This window comes from Sorex fumeus, unplaced genomic scaffold (genome assembly GCF_029834395.1).
Source record: "Sorex fumeus unplaced genomic scaffold, SorFum_2.1 ptg000093l, whole genome shotgun sequence".
In the NCBI taxonomy this organism is placed as follows: domain Eukaryota; kingdom Metazoa; phylum Chordata; class Mammalia; order Eulipotyphla; family Soricidae; genus Sorex; species Sorex fumeus.
The window spans coordinates 1,873,322-1,898,081 of record NW_026606150.1 but is presented as its reverse complement, the minus strand read 5'-3'; the positions used below and the strand labels follow the sequence as shown (position 1 = coordinate 1,898,081).

The 24,760-nt window shown below is 45.5% G+C and overlaps 1 protein-coding gene across 1 annotated transcript; it reads left to right on the top strand.

Moving 5' to 3' along the window:
* The first annotated feature begins 21,852 nt into the window (after positions 1–21,852).
* Positions 21,853–22,960, top strand: LOC130039994 (isoaspartyl peptidase/L-asparaginase-like). Its single transcript, XM_056132004.1, has 3 exons — positions 21,853–21,989; positions 22,323–22,433; positions 22,744–22,960. Exons 1-3 carry the CDS (start codon positions 21,956–21,958, stop codon positions 22,953–22,955), a joined length of 357 nt encoding a protein of 118 aa, XP_055987979.1. The 5' UTR covers positions 21,853–21,955; the 3' UTR covers positions 22,956–22,960.
* Positions 22,961–24,760: the final 1,800 nt, after the last annotated feature.

Here is a 24,760-nt window from a genome sequence, read left to right as displayed (position 1 = left end):
GACGACTAACGGGAAGTTAAGTGATTAAAAGAAGTCACTGTCACTATCCTCCTGTTGTTCATCGATTTGCTTGAGCGGGCCCAGTAATGTCTCCCTTGTGACACTTGTTACTGTGTTTGGCATATCGAATACATCATGGGTAGCTTGCTTGGCTTTGCCGTGAGGGTGAGATACTCTCGGTAGCTTGCTAGGCTCTCTAAGAGGGGCAGAGGAATGGAACCTGGGTCGGCCAGGTTGGCTGTGTGCAAGGCAAACACCCTACCCTTTATGCTATTAATCAGTTTAATTAATTAAACAGATTAAAAAAGTAAATGAAAAATATATTAAAAATAGATTTGCTTGAGCGGGCCCAGTAATGTCTCCATTGGAGACTTTGTTGTTACTGTGTTTGGCATATCGAATACATCACGGGGAGCTTGCCAGGCTCTGCCATGCGGGCGAGATACTCTTGGTAGCTTGCCTTGTGCGTGCATGCATGCGTGTGTGTGTGTGTGTGTGTGTGTGTGTGTGTGTGGTGGGAAGAATCTTTGATTTACAAAGTTTTTGGCATTGTCACTGTCACTGTCCTCCCGTTGTTCATCGATTTGCTTGAGTTTATTTTATTTATTTATTTATTTATTTTGTCACACTAAGCAATACTCAGGGCTCACTCCTGGCTCTACTCAGGAATTACTCCTGGTTCTTTACCTTGACAGTGCTTGGGTGGACAATATGGGATGCCAGGGATCGAACCCTGGGTCAACTGTATGCAAGGACCTATCTGCTGTACTATCTCTCTGGTCTCAATAGCTGAGTTTTAGGCACATAATATTATCGCACCAGTGTCCCCAAATTCTTTTCTTTTTCCCCATCTCCGGGCCTGTCTCCTTGACAGGCACATTAGTTCGGTTGTTGTAGTATGGATCTCATGTTTTCAGTTTTTGGCTCAGTGGCTTAGATATATCTCTACACGCCCTCTTCGCCCCCCTCCATAATATTGATGTACCAGGCCTGCTTACTTTCCTTCCTCATCTTATTACTCTCCCATCAATTTTTTTCTTCTTTGTCCTTCTCTTCCTTATACTCTGGTATCAAAGTTGATCTAGGAATTCCTCCTTTGTTACATTGCATTCTGTCATTCTATAGAGCACAGATAAGTGTGATCATTCTGTGTTTGTTCTTCTTTCTTCATCACAACAGCATCACAACCATCCTGTTATTTGTCGATTGCCTCGAGCAGGCCCCAGTAACATCTCCTTCATCCTAGCCCCGAGATTTTTTAATAAAAAGTGCCATATTCAAGGCTTTTTCAGAGTTAGGAGAATGAGACTCTTCATTGTTACTGGTATTTGGCATATTGGGTATGCCACGGGGAGTTTGCCAGACTCTGCCGTGTGGGCAGGTTACATTAGGTAGCCTGCCAGTTTGTCCAAAGTAGGAATGAGATGATAAGATGTCGCGCAGCCGTGAATGAGGCCGCACGCTTCCGTGAGCTGGGTTTTATAGTCTCTGAGTCTTGGCCATTGATGGGATTACACAGCGCCAGGGGGCCAGTTGGTGGGTGTGACCCCTGCCTACTGGAATTTGGAGGATCTGGGTGGAGGATGCTCAGCCCCGATCTGAGTAGGCTTGGAGATCTCAGCCCCGGGACCCGCGTGTCTTTGTTCCTCTGCCGGTACCTTCATGTGTGCTGAGAGTGGTCTCAGCATGGTGGTGGCTGGTTCTGGAGGTCTTCAGCTGCCGGAGCCCTGGTCGGGGCGGGGAGGAAAACTCAACCCGCTCCCCTCCAAGGGCCCCGGCAAGGACAGCCAGGCGCGGGGGCAGGAGATTCTGCACTGTTCTCTTCCGGGAACACTCTTCTTTCTTATTTCACTTAAAATGATACCTTCCGGTTCCATCCAGGTTGAAGCAAATTTCATGATTTCATCATTCCTTGCAGCTGCACAGCATTCCATTGGGTATACATACCACATGCTCATAATCCATTTATTTGTCACTGGATTTTATTTTGCTTGCCTAGCTTGATTCCATATCAACCATGAAGCAATTTTTTGTGGGTATTTATGGCCTAGGCTGAAGAGACTTCTTTCGAGCATTATTGTTCCTTACATTCCTTCCTAGGGGAGGATAAAATCTTGACAGGGTGACCCCAAGCCTACACTCCTGCCTTAGCTTTCTTTACTTCTGTCCTGAAATGTGGGATGCAGTCACAGCTAGTGGCCGCAAGCTGCCGCTGTTTCCCTAAGGATGGATTAGTGAAGAAAAAAATCCCCCCCCCCCCCCCCCCCCCACGCAAAGATGTTGGCCTCTGATCGGAGCCTTCTGTCTGTGGCTACAGATAAGGTAGTGCCTGGCCCCAAGTTCTAGGTCTTTTTTTCCTCAACCATAGATACACTTGATCACCATTCTTTGCCAATGTGGAAGAGGTCTAGGTGGTTTTTCAGATAGTTTGCAACATTTGACATCTGTAAACATAACTGTGGTGATCATTTTGTTTCTCATAAGGCACTCCTCACCTCTCTGTAGGAGATGGTCCTTGGACTTACCTCACTGTGGCTTTTGAAGCTATGCTCTTCCCTAACTCTCTCAGGAGCTTGCCCGCCTTAAGGTTTTGGTCTTTTCTGCTTTTCACCTTGTCTCCCTCCAGGGAGAATTTACCTTTTTGGGGGTGGAATATTTGAATTTCTCTTTTTTTCTTTTTTAGTTTTTGGGCCACAGCCAGTGATGTTCAGGGGTTGCTCCTTGTTCTGCATTCAGTAATTACTCCTGGCTACTCCTGGTGTTGCTTTGGGGATCAGATGGAATGTTGGGGAGCAAACCAGGGTTGGCTGGTGCTGGCAAGTGCCCTACCAGGTATATTATCTCTCCAGCCCCCTGCATTTTCATAATACTTATAATATAGGTGCTCTAATTACTATTTTTGCACTTTTGTGCTGTATACTCTACTTCTGTTTCCTGAGTTTTTTTTTTTTTTTTTTTTGCTTTTTGGGTCACACCTGGCGATGCACAGGTGTTACTCATGACTCTGCACTCAAGAATTACTCCTGGCGGTGCTCAGGGGACCATATGGGATGCTGGGAATAGAACCCGGGTTGGCCGAGTGCAAGGCAAACACCCTACCCGCTGTTCTATTGCTCCAGCCCTCCTGAGTTTTTTTAAAATGTAGGAGTACTAATATTTATTCAGTCATTGATTAAGCTGATTGAATTGGGCATGAACTCCACATTCCTTTTTTTAAATTGAATATCCATGAGAATATCCATTCTCATTGAATATCCATTGAATATCTATTACAAAAGTATCATTGAATATCCATTGAATATCCTTTACAAAAATATCCATTGAATATCCATTACAAAGTTGTTCATAACTGAGTTTCAGTCATACAATGATTCAGCACCCATTCCTCCACCAGTGTACATTTCCCACCACCAATGTCCCCTGTTTCCCTCTGACCCTCTCCTCAAACCCCCTCCCCACAACCTCCAGCCTCCCTCTATGGGAGACACTTTCTTTCTTGCTCTCTCTCTCCTTGCAATACAGGCACTAAGAGGTCATTGTGTTTGTTCAGGACATAGCTTTTCAATTGGGTGGCAGATTTGGGGTGTGAGTATGAGTGCTGAGACTTCCAGAAGAACAGAGAAGTGGGAGGAAGGTAGCCCATCCTGACCCCGAGAAAGCATGGAGATTTCAGTCAAAAAATCTGCATACCTGAATTTTCAGCAGATTATATCTTGGTGAGGTTTGTCTTGAGACGATGGAGTGAGGCTGAGGGGTGTGGGGGTGGTTTTGGATTGTGGAATCAAGTGGCTGTTGGGGGCTCTGCTTTAGTGGGCTTTAGGCTGACTTACTCCCCTCTGATTTACCCTGGTTTGTTCTGCCATGTTCGAGCCTGAGTTTTTTTTTTTTTTAAGGGATTTCCTTTTCTTTCTTTCTTTTCTTTTCTTTTTTTTTTTGGTTTTGTTTCATTAGTGAAACACCATGAGGTACAGTTGTAGACTTACAAGTTGTTGTGCTTGGGTTTCAGTTATACAATTGATCGAGTACCCCCACCAATCCCGGTATCTCTCCCCCCCCCATCCCCAAAGACACGAGAGCAGAGGTGCTGGTAGATGCGGCAGAAGCCGGGAAAAGCATTCGTAATGCCCGCCTGTCCTTCACCAACTACAAGACCAAGATGACTGCCCTCTGACATCCTGATGGATCTATCACATCTTCCAGAAGGGCAATGGAAAAGATTATTCATGACTTCTACTCAGATCTCTTTAATAGCCACGTCCACTTACCCACATACCACATTCTGCATGATGGATATGTCGTTCCCAGTGTTCTCCCTTCCGAAATACAACATGCCATCTCCTCGGTAAAGAAACAAAGAGCACCTGGCCCAGACAAGATCAGACCTGAACACCTGAAGAACTTACCATCAGTACTCATCAACACACTGGCTCGGCTCTTCACACGCTACCTGTCTGAATGCAAGTTTCCATCCCAATGGAAAACCAGCAGGACTGTATTACTATACAAGAAGGGAGACATCTATGACATTGGCAACTATCGCCCAATCTGCCTATTGTCTGTCATCTACAAGCTTTTCACTCGAGTCATCCTGAATAGGATTAGCAGAACACTAGATGAAGGACAACCATGTGAACAAGCAGGATTCCGGAAAGGATTCAGTACCATCAACCATATCCACACTATTACTAAGCTCATTGAGGTTTCTCAGGAGTTCAAGATGCCGCTCTGTCTAACGTTCATTGATTTAAAGAAAGCCTTTGATTCTGTTGAGATGGAAGCGGTCATAGAAGCCCTAGCCAATCAGGGTGTACAAACTCAATACATCAGGATCCTTCGTGAGCTCTATTATGGATTCACTACCAGGATCTCACCATTCTACAAAGAAGTAATCATCCATGTCAAGAGAGGAGTTCGGCAGGGTGATACCATTTCACCAAAACTCTTCAGTGCCACCCTCGAGAACATCATGCGATGACTGGAATGGGAAGGAATGGGAGTGAAGATAGATGGTCGGCAACTACACCACCTCCGCTTTGCTGATGACATCGTTCTAATAACACCAAACATCAGCTAATCGGCACAAATGCTGACCGACTTCTACCGTGAGTGTGGAAAGGTCGGACTACAGCTGAATCTTACGAAGACAACGTTTATGAGAAACAGCCTTGTTCCTCATGCTCCATTCGCTCTCAACGGAACCACCATCTCCGAATGCAACAGTTATATATACCTAGGTCGAGAAATCAACATGATGAATGACCTGGCACCTGAGTTGCGCAGGAGGAAGAGAGCAGCTTGGAATGCCTTCAAGAGCGTTGAAGAAATAACTAAGAGGACAAAGAACCTCCAGCTACGAGCACATCTCTTCGATTCCACTGTTCTTCCTGCATTAATATATGCCTCAGAGACTTGGGCCCTACGCAAACAGGATGAGAACGCTATTCAGGTCTCCCAAAGAGGAATAGAAAGAGATATGCTTGGAATATCACGATTCACTCAAATGAGAGATAGAATCCGGAGTTCTGATCTCCGTCAATGCTCAAGAATCAGGGATGCTGTCTCATTTGCCAAGGCATCAAAAATCAGATGGGCTGGACACGTAATGAGGTTTACAGACAACCGCTGGACTAGAGCCATTACTGACTGGATTCCATGGGACGTCAAAAGATCGTGTGGACGCCCACCTACAAGATGGTTAGACTTCTTTGTCAAGACCCTCAATGATTGGTTTGAGGCTCTGCATTTTCCTAGAATGAACAGATGCCATTGGGCTACGCTAAGCATGCAACAGGGATGAATGGAGACGTTACTGGCACCCGCTGAAGTAAATAGATGAATAACGGGGATCAAGTGATCAAGTGATCATCTTATCTAACAGATACATAGTACTCCATTGTGTAAATGTACCAACGTTTCTTTAACCAGTCATCTGTTCTCAGGCACTCAGGTTTATTCCAGATTCTGGCTATTGTAAAGAGTGCTGCAATGAACAAACAAGTGCAGATGTCACTTCGACTATACCTTTTTGCCTCTCTGGGATATATTCCCAGGAGTGGTATTGCTGGGTCAAATGGGAGCTCAATTTCTAATTTTTTGAGAATCGTCCATACTGTTTTCCAAAAGGGCTGAACCAGTTGGCATTCCCACCAACAGTGAAGGAGTGTCCCTTTCTCACCACATCCGTGCCAGCACCAGTTGCTTTTGTTCTTGTGGATATGGGTGAGTCTCTGTGGTGTGAAAAAATGTCTCATTGTGGTTTTGATCTGCATCTCCCTGATGATTAATGCTGTGGAGCATTTTCTCATGTGCCTTTTAGCCATTCGGATTTCTTCTCTGTGAAAGTTTCTATTCATTTCATCTCCCCATTTTTTGATGGGGTTGGATGTTTCCTTTTTGTGGAGTTCAACCAGTACTTTGTATATCCTTGATATCAATCCCTTATCACATGTGTATTTGGCGAATATCCTTTCCCATTCTGTAGACTGTCTTTGTATTTTGGTCACTGTTTCTTTGGAGATGCAGAAGCTTCTTAGTTTAAGATAGTCCCATTTGTCTATCTCTGTTTTCACTTGCTTGGCCAGTGGCGTGACATCTTTGAAGATACCATTAGCTTCAGTGTCATGGAGGGTTTTGCCAAATTTGTCTTCAATGTACCTTATGGATTCCGGTCTGATGTTGAGGTCTTTAATACACTTTGATCATACTTTTGTACATGACGTTAGGCAGAGATCTTTTCCACCACCACAGGTCCCAGTATCCCTCCCACCCCCCCCACTCCCCATTCCCACCCTGCCTCTGTGGCAAGGCATTCCCTTTTGTTCTCTCTTTCCTTTTGGGTGTTGTGGTTTGCAAAAGAGGCATTGAGTGGCAATCATGTTTGGTCTATAGTCTACTTTCAGCATGCTTCTCCAAGCCTGGGAGGATCCTCCCAACACTCTTTATTTGGTGCTCCTTTCTCTATCTGAGCTTCCTTTTCCCCTAGAATGTGTGGTTGGCCTCCAAGCCATGAAACAAAATTCCTGGTACTAATCTCGGCAACTCTTGGGTTAGTCTCCTATTTTGTTAAGTAGGGCCTCTTTAAATGTTTGGAAAAATTCGCTGGTGAATCCATCTAGACCTGGGCTTTTGTTTTTGGGAAGACTTTTGATAATAGTTTCAATTTCCTTGATGTTAATAGATCTATTCAGATACTCTAGATCTCCTTGATTCAGTTTTGGGAGACTATAGGAGTCCAGGAATTTATCCATTTCTTCTAGGTTTTCTTGTTTTGTGGCATACAGACTTTCAAAGTAGTCTCTGATGATCTTTTGGATTTCTTTGTTTTCTTTTGTGATATCCCTCTTCTCATTTCTGATTCGGTTTATTAGCATTCTCTCTCTGTTTCTTTGTGAGTATTGCTAGTGGTTTATCTATCTTGTTTATTTTCTCGAAGAACCAACTCTTGGTTTCATTGATCATTCGGATTGTTTCTTTGGTTTCCATGTCATAGATTTATGCTCAAAGTTTTATGATCTCTTTCATTCTGCCTGATTTAGGCTCTTTCTGTTGATCCTTTTCTAAGTTCTTGAGCTGTGAGGTCAAGTTGTTTCTGTGCATCCTTTCTACAGACCTAAGATATGCTTGCAGAGCTATAAATTTTCCCCTTAATACGGCTTTCGCTGTATCCTATACGTTCTGGTAGCTCGTGTCTTCATTCTAATTTGTTTCCAGGTATCTTTTGATTTTGTCCTTGACTTCCTTCCTGACCCACTCATTGTTCAGCATTGAGTTGTTTAATTTCCAGGTGTTTGATTTGGTTCTCCGTGTCTATGTGTGATTCACTTCTATCCTCAGTGCATTAAGGTCTGAAAAGATGGTTGATACTATTTCTATCTTCCTGATTCTATTGAGGTATGTTTTGTGGCCTAGCCCATGGTCTATTTTGGATAATGTTCCGTGTGCACTGGAGAAGAATGTGTATTCTTTCTTTTGGGGGTGTAAAGCCCTGTATAGGTCTATAAGCCCTTTCTCTTCTATTTCTTCTTTCAAAGCCAATGTTTCCTTGCTGGGTTTTGTTCTTGTTGATCTACCCAGAGGTGATACGGCGATGTTGAAGTCTGCAACTACTATTTTGTTGCTAGCAATGTCCTCTTTAAAGTCTGTTAGCAGTTGTTTTTAAATATTTAGCTGTTCCCTCATTAGGTGCGTATACATTTAAGAGTGTGATTTCTTCCTGTTTTACGTATCCCTTGATGAAGAGAAAATGGCCTTTGATGTCCCTTCTAATCTTTTTCAGCCTGAAATGAATATTGTCGGATACTAGTATGGCCACCCTACCTTTTTTGAAGGAGCTCTTTGCTTGCAGGATTGTTTTCCATCCTTTGACTTTGAGTCTGTGTTTGCTCTAACTGTTGAGGTGAGTTTCTTGGTAGGCAGCAGAGTGTTGGGTTCTGTCTCTGTATCCATTTCGCCACTCTGTATCTCTTAAATGGTGAATTTAGACCATTGACATTAAGAGCGGTTATTGTTACGGGGTTTTGTGTCATCTTTCTGTAAGCATCTGTTGTGGTTGTAGGGTTTGTCTTTTCTTATAGTAGCCCTTTTAGTCCTTGTTTTAGGTTTGGTTTTGAGTCTATGAAGTTCCTGAGCTGCTGTTTATCTGAAAATAGTGTACCGTTCCTTCGATTTTTGAGTGAGAGTTTAGCCGGATAGAGTATTCTTGGTGAAGCATTCATTTCAATGAGTTTTTTCACTATATCTCGCCACTGCCTTTGGGCTTGCATGGTTTCCTCTGATTGGTCTGCTGTGAATCTAAGGGGTGCTCCTTTGTATATGATTACCTTCTTTGCCCTTACTGCTTGCAGTATTGTGTCTCTATCGGCAGCATTGATCATTCTAACTATGATATGCCTTGGAGTTTTTTTTCTGGGGTCTCTTTTAGCTGGCACCCTTTGAGCTCCTTGAATCTGAATGGCTGCATTGTGGAGCTCTGGGAATTTTTCCACGATGATTTGTTTAACCATGGCTTTTTCATTGGGATTGTTTCCCTGAGCTTCTGGTAGTCCAATGATTCTAATGTTTCTTTTGGAATCATCTCCTAGGACTCTGATTCTCTGTAGAGATATTTTGAGGTTCTTTGCCACTGTTTGTTGTTGAGTGTTGGCTTGGTGCAGCTGATCTTCCAGCTCACTGATTCTTTCCTCAACTGTGGTCATTCTATTTTTGAGGGCACAGACTGAGTTATTCATTTCATCTATGGAATCTTTGATTCGTGACATTTCTGTGTGTAGCCTTTAAATTTCTGCTCTCATTTCTACCTGTATTTTGTCGTTTTTGCGATCAATTGTTTCTTTCATGTCCTCTTTCAATTTACTGGATATCTGTCTGACTGCTTCATTGAGTTGATTGAACATCTTGATGACTTAATATCTGAATAATTCTTTGTCAGAGTAGCTAGCACCTACTAAGGCTTCGGGATTAGTTTCCTCGTCTTCTCCCTGTGGCGGGGATTTGCGTTGTTTCTTCATGTTGGTGTGTTGGTGTAGGGAGTAGATTTCTTAGTATGATTAGACTTGCGGCTGCGTGAGTGTTTGCCCACCGAAAATTAGGCCTCACCCACTTCTTAAAAGCCACACCAACTTCTAAAGTGGTCACACTCCCACGGGTACCTGGTATGTGTTGGGGGAGTAAGGACTGGGTGGGGAGAAGAGACCAGCTCAGCTTGGGCGACGAAAAGGAAGAGGCAGAGAGGCTCAGAGCTGTTTTGTCTCCCAGCGTCCGGAGGATGCCTGGGGGGCTTGCAGGGTGAAATCCAAGTCCCAGGTTCGAGAAGCGGCGGATAAAATGACCTAGGTGGGGAGAAGAGACAGCTCAGCTTGAGCAACGATAAGGAAGACAATTTTTTATTTTTTGAGAATCGTCCATACTGTTTTCCAAAAGGGTTTAACCAGTCGGCATTCCCACCAGCGGTGAAGGAGGGTCCCTTTCTCACCACATCCGCGCCAACACAGGTTACTTTTGTTCTTTTGAATGTGGGTCAGTCTCCGTGGTGTGAAAAGATATCTCATTGTTGTTTTGATCCGCATCTCCCTGATGATTAATGATGGAGAGCATTTTCTCATGTGCCTTTTAGCCATTCGGATTTCTTCTTTGATACAGTCTCTGTTCATTTCGTTGTCCTACTTTTTGATGGGGTTGGATGTTTTCTTCTTGTGGAGTTCAACCAGTACTTTGTATATCCTTGATATCAACCCCTTGTCAGATGTGTATTTGGCGAATATCCTTTCCCATTCTGTAGACTGTCTTTGTATTTTGGTCACTTTCTTTGGAGGTGCAGAAGCTTCTTAGTTTAAGATAGTCCCATTTGTCTATCTCTGTTTTTACTTGCTTGGCCAGTGGCATGACATCTTTGAAGATACCATTAGCTTCAATGTCATAGAGGGTTTTGCCAACTTTGTCTTCAATGTACCTTATGGATTCCAGTCTGATGCTGAGGCCTTTGATCCATTTTGATCTTACTTTTGTACAAGGTGTTAGGCAGAGATCTAAGCCCAGTTTTTTTGCATGTAGTCATCCAGTTTTTCAGCACCATTTGTTAAAAAGGCTTTCCTTACTCCTCTTCGCATTTCTTGCTTCTTTATCAAAGATTAGATGATCATATGTTTGAGGGGAGATGTCAGTATATTCAACCCTGTTCCATAGGTCTGCAGCTCTGCCTTTGTTCCAGTACCATGCTGTTTTAATTATTACTGCTTTGTAGTAGAGTTTGAGGTTTGGGAGGTTAATTCCTCCCACTTTCTTTTTCCCAAGAATTGCTTTAGCTGTTCGTGGGGGCTTATTGTTCCATATAAATTTCAGGAGTGTTTGCTCCATTTCTTTGAAGAATGTCATGGGTATCCTAATAGGGATCACATTGAATTTGTACAGTGCTTTGGGAAGTATTGCCATTTTGACAATATTAATTCTCCCATTCCATGAACAGGGGATATTTTCCCATTTCCTCGCATCCTCTTTTATTTCTAGAAGCAGCGTTTTGTGTGTTTTTTTTTTTTTTTGGTACAGGTCCTTTACTTCCTTAGTTAAACTAATTCCTAGGTAGTTGATTTTCTGGCGTACAATTGTGAATGGGATTGTTTTCTTCATGTCATTTTCTTCTCTCTCACTATTTGCGTATAGGAAAGCCATGGATTTTTGGGTATTGATTTTATAGCCTACAACTTTACTATACAAGTCAATCGTTTCTAGGAGTTTCCTGGTAGAGGTTTTAGGGTTCTCTAAGTATAGTATCTTATCATCTGTGAATAGTGAGAGCTTGATTTCTTCCTTTCCTATCTGGATGCCCTTAATCTCTTTTTCTTGCCTAATCGCTATTGCTAGTATTTCCAGTACTTTATTGAACAGTAGTGGAGACAGTGGGTATCCTTGTCTCATCCCTGATCTTAGAGAGAAGGCTCTCAGTTTTTCTCCATTGAGGATGATGCTTGCTCTAGGCTTGTGGTAGATGGCTTTAACTATATTGAGGAAAGTCCCCTCTATCCCCATTTTTGCTAGGGTTTTCATCATAAATGGGTGCTGGATCTTGTCAAATGTTTTTTCTGCATCTATTGATATGATCATATGATTTTTATCTTTTCTTTTGTTGATGTGGTGGATTATGTCAATTGATTTCCGAATGTTAAACCAGCCTTGCATCCCCGGGGTGAATCCCACTTGGTCATGGTGTATGATCTTTTTGATGAGTAGTTGAATTGTATTTGCTAGTATTTTGTTGAGAATCTTCGCATCTGTGTTCATCAGAGATATCGGCCTGTAGTTTTCTTTTCTCGTGGTGTCTTTGTTTCCTTATGGTATAAGAGAGATATGGGCTTATAGAAACTGTTTGGGAGAGTTTCCGTTTTTTCAATTTCCTGGAAAAGCTTGAGAAGGTGTTTTTGGGAAGAGTTTTGATTACAGTTTCTATTTCCTTGATGTTAGTAGGTCTATTCAGATACTCTAGATCTTCTTGATTCAGCTTTGGGAGATTATAGGAGTCCAGGAATTTATCCATTTCTTCTAGTTTCTCTTGTTTCGTGGCATACAGACTTTCAAAATAGTCTCTGATGATCTTTTGAATTTCTTTGGTTTCCGTTGTGATATCTCCATTCTTATTTCTGATTCCGTTTGTTAGGGTTCTCTCTTTCTCTCTTCTTTCTCTCTCTCTCTCTGTTTCTTTGTGAGTGTTGCTAGTGCTTTATCTATCTTGTTTATTTTCTCGAAGAACCAGCTCTTGGTTTCATTGATCTTTTGGATTGTTTCTTTGGTTTCCATTTCGTTGATTTCTGCTCTAAGTTTTATGATCTCTTTCCTTCTACCCGATTTGGGCTCCTTCTGTTGATCCTTTTCTAAGATCTTGAGCTGTGAAGTCAAGTTGTTTATATGCATCCTTTCTTCCGTCCTGAGGTATGCTTGCAGGGCTATAAGTTTTCCCCTTAATACGGCTTTCGCTGCATCTCATAAATTCTGGTAGCTCTTGTTTTCATTCTCATTTGTTTCCATTTTCTCTTTTGATTTCATCCTTGACTTCCTTCCTGACCCACTCGTTGTTCAGCATTGAGTTGTTTAATTTCCAGTTGTTTGATTTGGTTCTCCGTGTCTGTGTGTGATTCACTTCTATCCTCAGTGCATTAAGGTCTGAAAAGATGGTTGATACTATTTCTATCTTCCTGATTCTATTGAGGTATGTTTTGTGGCCAAGCACATGGTCTATTTTGGAAAATGTTCCGTGTGCCCTGGAGAAGAATGTGTATTCTTTCTTTTGGGGGTGTAAAGCCCTGTATAGGTCTATAAGTCCTTTCTCTTCTATTTCTTCATTCAAAGCCAATGTTTCCTTGCTGAGTTTTCTTCTTGTTGATCTATCCAGAGGTGATAAGGCCATGTTGAAGTCTCCAAATACTATTGTGTTGCTAGCAATGTCCTCCTTAAAATCTGTTCGCAGTTGTTTTAAGTATCTAGCTGTTCCTTCATTAGGTGCGTATACTTTTTTTTCCCCCTTTATTTTATTTTATTTTTTTTACAGTTGTAGATTTACAATTTTTTGTGCTTTGGTTTCAATTATACAATGATCAGATACCCATCCCTCCACCAGTGCCCATTTTCCACCACCATGGATAATATCCCCCCCACCCACATCCCCCCATCCCCCCCGCCTCTGTGGCAGGGCAATCCTCTGTGTTCTCTCTCTCCTTTTGGGTGTTGTGGTCTGCAAAAGAGGCATTGAGTGGCAAACATGTTCAGTCCATAGTCTACTTTCGACATGCATCTCCCCTTCTGGGAGGATCCTCCAAACATCCTTTATTTGGTGCTCCCTTATCTATCTGAACTGCCCTTTCCTCTAGGATACCCGGCTGGCCTCTAAGTTATGGAGTAATCCTCCTGGTGCTGATCTCAGCTATTCTTGGGTATTAATCTCATACTTTGTTACTTTATATCCCCCAGATGAATGCAATCTTTCTATGTCTATCCCTCTCTTTCTGACTCATTTCGCTTAGCATGATACTTTCCATATTGTACCACTTGTATGTAAATTTCATGACTTCATCTTTTCTAACAGCTACATAGTACTCCATTGTGTAGATGTACCAAAGTTTCTTTAACCAGTCATCTGTTCGTGGGCATTCAGGTTTCTTCCAGTTTCTGGCTATTGTAAAGAGTGCTGCAATGAACAAACAAGTGCAGATGTCACTTCGACTATACATTTTTGCCTCTCTCTGGGATATATTCCCAGGAGTGGTATTGCTGGGTCAAATGGGAGCTCAATTTCTAATTTTTTGAGAATCGTCCATACTGTTTTCCAGAAGGGCTGAACCAGTGGACATTCCCACCAACAGTGAAGGGGTGTCCCTTTCTCGCCACATCCACGCCAGCATCGGTTGCTTTTGTTCTTTTGAATGTGGGCCAGTCTCTGAGGTGTGAGATGGTATCTCATTGTGGTTTTGATCTGCATCTCCCTGATGATTAATGATGTAGAGCATTTTCTCATGTGCTTTTTTGTCATTCGGATTTCTTCTTTGAGAAAGTTTCTGTTCATTTCATTGCCCCATTTTTGGATGGGGTTGGATGTTTTCTTCTTGTGGAGTTTAACCAGTATTTTGTATATCCTGGATATCAACCCCTTGTTAGATGTGTATTCGGAGAATATCCTTTCCCATTCTGTAGACTGTCTTTGTATTTTGGTCACTGTTTCTTTGGAGGTGCAGAAGCTTCTTAGTTTAAGATAGTCCCATTTATCTATCTCTGTTTTCACTTGCTCGGCCAGTGGCATGGCATCTTTGAAGATACCATTAGCTTCAATGTCATGGAGGGTTTTGCCAACTTTATCTTCAATGTACCTTATGGTTTCTGGTCTGATGTTGAGGTCTTTAATCCATTTTGATCTTACTTTTGTACATGGTGTTAGGCAGAGTTCTGAGCCTATTTTTTTGCATGTAGCTGTCCAGTGATGCCAACACAATTTATTAAAGAGGCTTTCCTTACTCCACTTCACATTACTTGCAAGGTGCGTATACTTTTAAGAGTGTGATTTCTTCCTGTTGTACGTACCCCTTGATGAAGAGATAATGGCCTTTGCTGTCCCTTCTAATCTTTTTCAGTCTGAAATTAATGTTGTCGGATACTAGTATGGCCACCCCACCTTTTTTAAGGGAGCTGTTTGCTGCAGGATTGTTTTTCATCCTTTAACTTTGAGTCTGTGTTTGCTCTGATTGTTCAGATGAGTTTCTTGTAGACAGCAGAATGTTGGTTTCAGTTTCTGGATCCATTTTGCCACTGTGTGTCTCTTAGTAGGTGCATTTAGATCGTTGACATTAAAGGAGATTATTGTCATGGGGTTTTGTGACGTCTTTCTGTAGGAGTTGGTTGTGTTGGTTGTGTTTATACGTGTTTTGCTTCTTATTTTACAGGACCCCTCCTTTTTTATTTAGTGGAACACCATGAGGTACAGTTGTAGATTTACAAAGTTTTGTGCTTGGGTTTCGATTATACAATGATCAAGTACCCATTCCTTCACCAATGCCCATTTTCCACCACCATTGATCCCAGTATTCCTCCCCCCCCCCCCATTCCACTCTGCCTCTGTGGCAGGGCATTCCATTTTGTTCTCTCTCTTACAGGAGCCCCTTTAGTCCTTCTTTTTGATTTGGTTTTGAGTCTATGAAGTTCCTGAGCTGTTGTTTGTCTACAAAGTGGTGTATCGTTCCATTGAGTTTGAGTGAGAGTTTAGCTGGGTACAGCATTCTTGGTGAGGCATTCATTTCATTGAGTTTTTTCACTATATCCCACCATTGCCTTCGGGCTTGGAGGGTTTCCTCTGATAGGTCTGCTGTGAATCTAAGGGGTGCTCCTTTGTATGTATTTTCCTTCTTTGACCTTGCTGCTTGTAATATTGTGTCTCTGTCCACAGCATCCATCATTCTGACTATGATATGCCTTGGAGTGTTTTTTCTGGGGTCTCTTTTAACTGATACTCTTCTGGCTCCTTGGATCTGGATGTCTACATTGCTTAACTCTGGGAACTTTTCAGCAATGATTTCTTTGACTGTAGCTTTTTCATTGGGGTTGTTTCCCTGTCCTTCTGGTACTCCAGTGATTCTAATGTTCCTCTTGGCATTATCCCCTAGGTCTCTGATTCTCCTTAGAGCCATTTTGAGGTCTTTTACTATTGCCTGTTGTTCCCTATGGGATTTCTGTTGCTCATCTTCAAGCTCGCTGATCCTTTCTTCAACTGCACTTATCCTATTGCTAAGGGTACTTACTGACTACTACTGAATCCTTTCATCTACTGAATCCTTTATCTGTGACAATTCTTTTTGTAGCTTTTTTATTTCTGCTCTCATTTCTTCCTGTATTTTCTCGACTATCTGTATTATTGTTTCTTTCATTTCTTCTTTTAGTTTTCTGGATATTTCTTCCATTTATTCTTTGAGTAGATCCTTGAACACCCTTCTCATTTCGTCCTGGAACTCTTTATTGAAGAGAGCATAATTGTGGACAACCTCGGTTTAGGATTTGAGATTCTTTTCTTCGTATTCTCCTTGTAGTGGAGATTTGCGCTGTTTTTTCATGTTGTTTTGGTTGCCTAGAAGTAGAACCCTGAAATCACAGGTACTGTTCCCTCTTATCGTGGGAAAGGATTTTGGATAAGGTTGGTCGATGGTAGCCACCCTTCTCCCTTTCTAGAGTCCGATCTTCTCAATCAGGCATTATTCTTTGTTTTATAACCAACATTGAGTGAAGCTTTGGAGGAGTTGCTTTTTAGTATTGAGCTTGTACAGCTTACTTCATACTGGTCTCTTGTTAGAAATGGAGTAGGCGAGTGGGATGTTCTCGTATTGTAATAGAGGTGGTCAGAAATTTTTGGTCTGTATTAGGTGACAAAGTGTGGGATGAAAGTCCTGAGTGCTCGAATTGAGAAATATAACTGTGGCCGCCCGCCCAGGAGTAGGCCACGCCTATTTCTGGGAGGCCACGCCCTCTACGTAGTGGCCACGCTCTGGTCCCATCCCAGGGTCACTCCCACCCAGGATCCTGGAATGGAGGAGGGATGATGGGGAGTCCAGCAGAGCTGTGGCAGGTGTCCCCTACTGGAGGGTGTTGGGTTCTGCGGGAAAAGGTGGGGGGGGGGGCTGTGGTCCCGGCTCCGGCTCCTCCTACCCACCTAGAGGGGAGGGGCCGAGTAGGTGATGGACAGTCCCTCGGAGCTGCAGCAGGTGTCCCCCGCTGGAGGGTGTCCGGTTCGGTGGGAAAAGACGCAGGGCTCTTTTTTCTTTTCTCTTTTTTTTTTTTTAAATTTTATTGAATCACCATGAGATAGTTACAAGCTTTCATGTTTGGATTACAATCACACAATGTAATCCCATCAAACACCCATCCCTCCACCGGTGCACATTCCCCACCCCAATATCCCTGGTATTCCCCCCCTTCCCACCCTCCCCCTGTCTCCATGGCAGACATGATTCCCCATAATCTCTACTTTGGGGTATTATGGTTTGCAATTCAGACCCTGAGAGGTTATCATGTTTGGTCCATCATCTACTTTCAGCACACATCTCCCATTCTGATCGGTTCCTCAAGCCATCATTTTCTTAGTGATACTTTCTGTATTCCAGCTGCCTTCTCCCCTTTGCACATGAGGAAGGCTTCCGGCTATGGAGCAATCTTCCTGTCCCGTGTATTTACTATCCTTAGGTGTCAGTCTCATGTTATGTTGTTTTGTACTCCACAGATGAGTGCAGTCCCTCTCTTTCTGACTCATTTCACTTAGCATGATACTCTCCATTTATAAGAAATTTCATGACCTCATCTCTCCTAACAGCTGCATCGTATTCCATTGTGTAGATGTGCCAAAGTTTCTTTTCTTTTTCTTTTTTTTATTAGTGAAACACCATGAGGTAGAGTTGTAGACTTACAAACTTTCATGCTTGGGTTTCAGTTATACAATGATCGAGTACCCGTCCCTCCACCAGTGCCCATTCTCCACCACCAATTATCCCAGTAGCCCTCCCATCCCCCACCACATCCCCCCACCCCACCCCACCTCTGTGGCAGGGCATTCCCTTTTGCTCACTCTTTCCTTTAGGGTGTTGTAGTTTGCAATAGAGGTATTGAGTGACCATCGTATTCAGTTTATAGTCATTTTCAGCATGCATCTCACATCCCGAGCGAGTCCTCCAAACATCCTTTGATTGGTGTTCCCTTCTCTATCTGAGCTGCCTTTTTCCCCAGCATTGCTGCCGGCGTCCAAGCCCTGGAGCAGACCTCCTGGTACTTATCTCAACTATTCTTGGGTGTTCGACTCCTATTCTGTTACTTTATATTCCCCAGATGAGTGCAGTCTTTCTATATCTGTCCCTTTCTTTCTGGCTCATTTCACTTAGCATATTTTCCATGTAGAACCATTTGTATGTAAATTTCATGATTTCATCTTTTCTAACAGCTGCATAGTATTCCATTGTGTAGATGTGCCAAAGTTTCTTTAACCATTTATCTGTTCTAGGACACTTGGGTTGTTTCCAGATTTTGACTATTGTGAACAGTGCTGCAATGAATATAGAGGTACAGATGTCATTTCTACTGTGCTTTTTTTGCATCCTTGGGATATATTCCCAGAAGTGGTATTGCGGAGTCATATGGAAGCTCAATTTCTAGTTTTTGAAGAACTGTCCATATTGTTTTCCAGAAAGACTGGACTGGTGGGCATTCCCACCAACAGTGAAAGAGCGTCCCTTTTTTCCCCACATCCACGCCAGCACTGGTTGCTTTTGTTCCTTTGAATGTGTGCCAGTCTCTGTGGTGTGAGATGACATCTCATTGTTGTTTTGATTTGCATCTCCCTGATGATTAGTGATGTGGAGCATTTTTTCATGTGCCTTTTGGCCATTTGTATTTCTTTTTTTGAGGAAGCTTCTGTTCATTTCTTCTCATTTTTTGATGGGGTTGGAGGTTTTTTTCTTGTACAATTCTACTAGTGTCTTGTATATTCTAGATATTAATCCCTTATCAAATGGGTATTGGGTAAATATTATTTCCCATCCTGTGGGTTCCTTCTGTATTTTGGTCACTGTTTCTTTTGAATTGCAGAAACTTCTTAGTTTGATATAGTCCCATTTCTTTATGTTTGCTTCCACTTGCATGGTAAGTGCTATTTCATCATTAAAGATGCTTTTTTTATGTAGGAATACTGCTATTTATTCAGCCACTGATTAGGTTGATTGAATTGTACATGAACTCCCCCTTACTTTTTTCCCCCCATTTTTAAAATAATTTTATTTATTGAATTGCCGTGAGAGCAGATTAGAAAGCTTTCGGGATTAAGTCTCGGTCATACAATGAAACACCCATACCTTCACCAGTGCCCATTATCCACCACCAAAATCCCCAGTATACCCCCATCCCACACCTCCCTATGCCTGTGGGGTAGATGATTTCCAAGTTACTCTCGCTATACTTTGATTTTATTCAACATTTCAACATCACACCCACCATTATTATTTGGGATTTTACCCCAACACTGATATCTGCCGAAAAGGCAACAGTAGACAATTTGTTTTCTATTGCAGCCACCAGGCTCCTGGTTCGAATCCCCAGCACCCCATCAGGGTCACCTGAGCACAGAGCCAGCGATGGTTCTTGGACGCTGCGGGGTATGACCCAGTACCCCCTGGAAATAAGTAACTGCAGCCATGTAATATACACATGTCGGAGAGGCAGGGGGCGCCTCTCCTTTCTGGGTTTCATTTGCGTGTCACACACGGCAGTGGTTCCTTCTCATACCATTTCACAACTCTGTCCCCAGCCTTCGGTGGCCGTTCTTGCTGATTTCAGCTTGCTGTGGTTCCCTAGTGAGCAATGTCGAGTTTGGTTTTGTTTAGTTTGCTGACCAGATCTCCCAGAAATGTAGGTGTATAATGATTAGTTTTCCTAAGGGGCGAGGCGGGGTCAGCCAATTTACATTTCCGGCAGTGCAGAAGAATTCCATTTACAGCACAGACTGGCCAGAGATAGGCTAGGTGTCATTTCTTTCCCACTTACAGCCATCATTGGGGGGGGGGGCACTGTAATGACATGATTGATTACTTTGGGGGGGTTGTTTGTTTTATTTGGGGGGCCATACCCGGCGATGCTCAGGGGTTACTCCTGGCTCTGCACTCGGAATCACTTCTGGCAGTGCTCAGGGGGGCCATATGGGAAGCCGGGGCTCGAACCCGGGATAGCTGCATGCAAGGCAAGCACCCTCCCCACTGTATGATCTCTCTGGCCCCATGAATGATTACTATTATCACTTCCCTCTTGACTCCAGCCCACTGGTGTCTTTCCTTGTCATGCGCTCTTGTCATGCCTGGAAGCAGGATGACCGTACGGTTTAGGGTTCAGACTGGAACTTTCTTTAAGAGTGCACAGACGCTGTTAATTAGGCCAGGACAGCCAGCATAAATCAGGACTGCCCTCAGTGGCCAGGAGGTTTAACCACATCATATGATGTGGCAGCTGCCTGCTCTGCTCCTCATTTGACCCCTGTAAACCCAGCAGCCCCCGTTAAGAGTTCGTGAACTTGGCAAGCGCGTTCTTGCCTCAGGATCACTCTTCCCTAGCGATCGACACGGCCTGCCAGCCCTGTGGAAACGGCACCTCCGCCCTCTGTCCCCACAGTCAACTTCACTCTGGTGACTCTCCGGTACAACCTGAGAGTTTGTGTGTCCATGTGACCAGAGGCAGCCTCCCCGGGAGAAGGACCTTGACCCACGACGTGGTGGCCGCTTCCAGAGTCCCAGTGTTTGCGGCCTGGCACATGAGAAGCGCTTTGATGAGGTGTCCTCCCATTCTATAGATGGGAATCTGAGGGGCAGAGAAAATTGATGACTAAATTACACAGCTGGAAATGCTGGAGCTAGGACGGGTCACGCTCAGAAAGTCGCGGCAAAGGGGCACCTAGCGAGCTGCCGTGTGTAGAATAGGAAGAAAAATGAGGAAAGTGAAAAAGGGGGCATCGGCTCACACCTAAGGACAGTTAAAATAAGGGTCAGGAGGACTGCTCCACGGCTTGATAGCCGATCTCAGGCGCTGGGGGGAATGGTAGCTGGGATGGAGAGAGGAGCACTAAATAAATGATGGTTGGAGATGGTAGATGCACATTGAAAGTAAAGTATGGAGCCACCTCGGAGCTTTTTGAAAAGCCAGGTATGAGCCCGTCGTGACGGGGCGACTGAAACCTCATGGGAAGGGGGTCGTTCCCGGCTCGTCCTTCATGCCCTATCGAGGTCACGAGTTGCCCCCCACGAGCGGCTCTCCAGCATGGCCATGGTTCCAGAACCACAGAAACCAATCTCATAATTATCTGACTCTCGGCAGAAATACTTCCAGGCTTAATAAGTAAAATACCAGAAATCCAAAATCGCAAAATCACAACAGTGGCCGCGTGACATCGTTTGGTTCTTGTAACCAGCTGTAGAAAACAAATTATTTCACAATGCCTTTTCAGCAGGTCTGATTTTGGGGTGTAAACTCTAAATAATAATGGTGCACCTTTTGTCGAAACAATGAATCTAATCAAAGTAGATAGTTAACTGGAATTCATCTGCCTCACAGGCAGTGGGAGGGTTGGGGGGGTTATTGGGGTACTTGGTGGTGAAAAATAAGTACTGGTGAAGGGAAATGTGTTTGATGATTGCATGACGGAGACTTAAACCTGAAAGCTTTATAACTTTTCCCACAGTGATTCAATAAACCATTGTCCTCCCGTTGTTCATCAGTTTGCTTGAGCGGGCCCAGTAACATCTCCATTGTGAGACTTCTTGTTACTGTGCTTGGCATATTGAATACTCTCGGTAGCTTGCCAGGCTCTCTGAGAGGGGCGGAGGAATCGAACCCGGCTAGGCCAGGCTGGCTGTGTGCAAGGCAAACACCCTACCACTGTGCTGTGGTAGAAAAGAAAGTAAAATATGGACCAAACATACTTTACTGCTTGTTACCTACATTGCAAACCGTAACACCCAAAGGGATAGAGAGAGAAAGAGGGACTGTGCCCACCACAGAATCAGGAGGTGGGAAGGGTAGGGGTGGGAGGAGGGATACTGGGAACATTGGGGGTGGAGAATAGACACTGGTGGAGGGATGGGTACCCCAACATTGTTTGACTGAAACGCAATCATGGAAGTCTGTAAGTCTCTAAATGTATCTCATGATGATTCATTAAAATAAAAAAATTAAAATTTTTTTAAAAAGTGGGGGTCATCCGCATCAAAGTGTGTCCCGCTGGCCGGTGGCATATCCGAGGGCGTTTCGGTGGCGCTAAGCTAGTGTCGCCTCCACAAGGGGTTCTCATCTTGAGCCCGGGGCTTCCTCTGTGTTTGTTCTTGGCAGAAACTTAGGAACCGTGGGCGCTGTTGCCTTGGACAGCAAAGGGAATGTGGCTTACGCAACCTCCACGGGGGGCACCATTAATAAGATGATTGGTCGCGTTGGGGACACACCGTGCATCGGTAGGTAACCCTGGGCCCCTGCTGCCCTTCTCCGCCTTCCTCCTTGGTACTGGTAGCAGCATCAGAGAGTCCCAGTCGGGTTGATGGCGATTGTTTGGGGGGGGGGCGGGTTGTTTGTTTGTATGGGAGCCACACCCGGCGATGCTCAGGGGTCTCTCCTGGCTCTGCACACTAGAGCCATGTGGTGCTCAAGGGGACCCTATGGGATGCCAGGGATGGAACCCGGGTCTCCCACGGGCAAGGCCAACGCCCTCCCCGCTGTGCTATCTCTCCGGGCCCCAGGGTGTGGCTTCCTGGACTGCACTGCCTGAACCCAGCCCGTCTCTCGAGCAGGATCTGGAGGTTACGCCGACATTGACATTGGAGCCATTTCGACCACGGGGCACGGGGAGAGCATCCTGAGGGTGAACCTGGCCCGGCTCACCCTTTTCTACGTGGAACAAGGTACAGAGTGCATGGGCACCGGGGAGGGGGGTGGGGTGGGGGGTTAGGTGAGAGAGCTGGAGGAGTAGGCAGGACCCCATTCCTGCAGGACTCCGAGGTCACAGGCCTCTCTCCAGCACACCTGACTTTCGTGCCTCGGCCACCAGGGGGCGCGGTAGAGCCTGGCCGAGCCTAGGTTGGGTGGGCCTGGGGGCGATGCATCTCAGGTGCGGCTGGTGGTCCGTGTCGCACGTGACTGTCCCTCCTGCTGTCCGCTCTGGTCACGCGTGTCGTTTCTGCACACCCCCACCCCCCTCACTCTTGCCCTCAGGAAAGACCCTGGAAGAGGCTGCAAAGACGGCGTTGGAGTATATGAAGTCGAAGCTCAGCGGCTTGGGCGGTGTCATCCTGGTGAACAAAAAAGGCGACTGGGTGGCCAAGTGGACGTCCACCTCCATGCCCTGGGCAGCGGCCAAGAATGGCAAGCTGTATTGCGGCACCGACCTGGGGGACACCAGAGTCACTGACCTCAAGGTCTCGTGAGGATGGGCCCCGAGTGGAGGTGGGGGACCAGGTTCCCGGGGGGCGGATGGCTCCCCGGTGTGGAGATGATAGCGTAATCAATTAGATCTAGACATGGAAAACTCACGCAGTCTGGCCGTCGTTTTGTTGCCGTGGTCACTTAGTGTCGGAGGCACTGGTGGAGGGGCAGACTCAGCAGAGAGGAGAGGGGACCATCCCTCTCTGAGGAGAAGCACCAGTGGGACCACAGAGAGTGGCCCGTGCCCCTGCAGGGCTGCGGCAGGGAGAGTAGGAAGCTGCCAGCCTGCAGAAGGGCACCGGGGTTGGGGGGGGGAGGGTGCGGAGGTCACAGGCTCCCTGGGCAGGGTTGGGGGGACACTCACTGAGTGGCAGACGTTCCCCAGAGGGCAAGGGCAGGTGGGAAGGAGGAGTTAGAGACGGGATGTGGGTGTGAGGCCGGAGCCACGGAACCTGCTGCGGTCTGTCCCCAGCCAGCACGCCAGCAGCCAGAGACCCATCACAGCCGACTTTTCTAAGACCCGTCAGAGCCACACATGTCCAGGCCCTTTCCAAGGCCTCTCTGGAAGCCCCTAGCTCCCTGAGCTGGAGGTAGGGGGCACAGCCAGGGACGGCGAGTCTGAGGATTTGCTGGGGTTCCCAGAGGTGTCCACTCACCAATGAGCCCCTACAGGCCAGCACCTACCACAGACCCTCCGGGTCCTCATGGAGAGCCGCAGGGAACCCCCTCTCCCCCTCCAACAGGGTGAGATTGTCGAAGTGGCCCGTGAGACTTAACGCATTCTAAGACTGTCCAGTGCTATGGGGTCCCCCCTACCACCACCACCCACCTCCAGCCAAATTGCGGGGGAGGGAAGGGGGAATGGTCCAGAATGTCATTTCCTCGGCGGAGAGTGTTCCTATTCGTTGCTTTTCATACTGGAAATGGTCTTCCTGCGGTGGCTGCGTTTTTGTTCTCTTTCTCCTAACCCGTTGGAGCTTACCTTCTCTGTGGAAAGAAATTGCTTTCATGTCCCCGTCCCATGTGCCACTAATAAAATGTATTTTGAACGAAGAGCAGCGTGGTCAGGCGTCACTGATGGCAAGGACCAGCGTGTGCACGACTCTCCCCAGCCTGCCCCCCGAGGCAGGAGACTGAGCAGGTCAGGAGCCACCACTTGGCCACGACACTGCGTCCTGCCCTGTGGCAGAGTTTTTCGAAAGAGTTGCCTTTCCTGTGGGTGAGTGGGTGAGGGGAGAACTGGAAGCCTGCGGGCAGGTGTCGGCAGGTTTACGGAGCAGCCTCCACGAATTTTGCCAGCAGCACTCACCCGAGTCAGCCCAGCCCCGAGTCCACGGCAGCCCTGGGAGACGGGGCTGATCTCGTGGGGACACATCCTGTGAACCCCCCACAGCTATGGGCCTTTATGGGCTGATCACTAGTCTGGGAGCCTGGAAGTCCTGAGTTCCAGCTGTGAATAGATTTGAGCTCTCTCTCTCTCTCTCTCTCTCTCTCTCTCTCTCTCTCTCTCTCTCTCCCCCCCCCCCCCACCTGTCTCTCCTCTCTTTCATCATACCTGGGGATGCTCAGGGGTTACTCCTGGCTCTGCACTCAGGAATCACTCCTGGCAGTGCTCAGGGGACCCTATGGGATGCTGGGGATTGAACCCTAGTCTGGGGATCCTGAAAGTCCAAAATCCAGTTGTGAATAAATTTGTTTGTTCTCTCTCTCTCTCTCTCTCTCTCTCTCTCTCTCTCTCTCTCTCCACAGCTGGTGATGCTCAGGGGTTTCTCCTGCCTCTGCACTCAGAAATCACTCATGCCAATGC

What these genes read in the sequence shown, in the direction of transcription:
- LOC130039994 (XM_056132004.1), top strand. Translation starts at nt 21,956, where the DNA reads ATGATTGGTCGCGTTGGGGACACACCGTGCATCG. An exon ending in TGGGGACACACCGTGCATCG is followed by an intron (nt 21,990 to 22,322) that starts GTAGGTAACCCT and finishes TCTCTCGAGCAG; the next exon opens with GATCTGGAGGTTACGCCGAC. An exon ending in CCTTTTCTACGTGGAACAAG is followed by an intron (nt 22,434 to 22,743) that starts GTACAGAGTGCA and finishes TCTTGCCCTCAG; the next exon opens with GAAAGACCCTGGAAGAGGCT.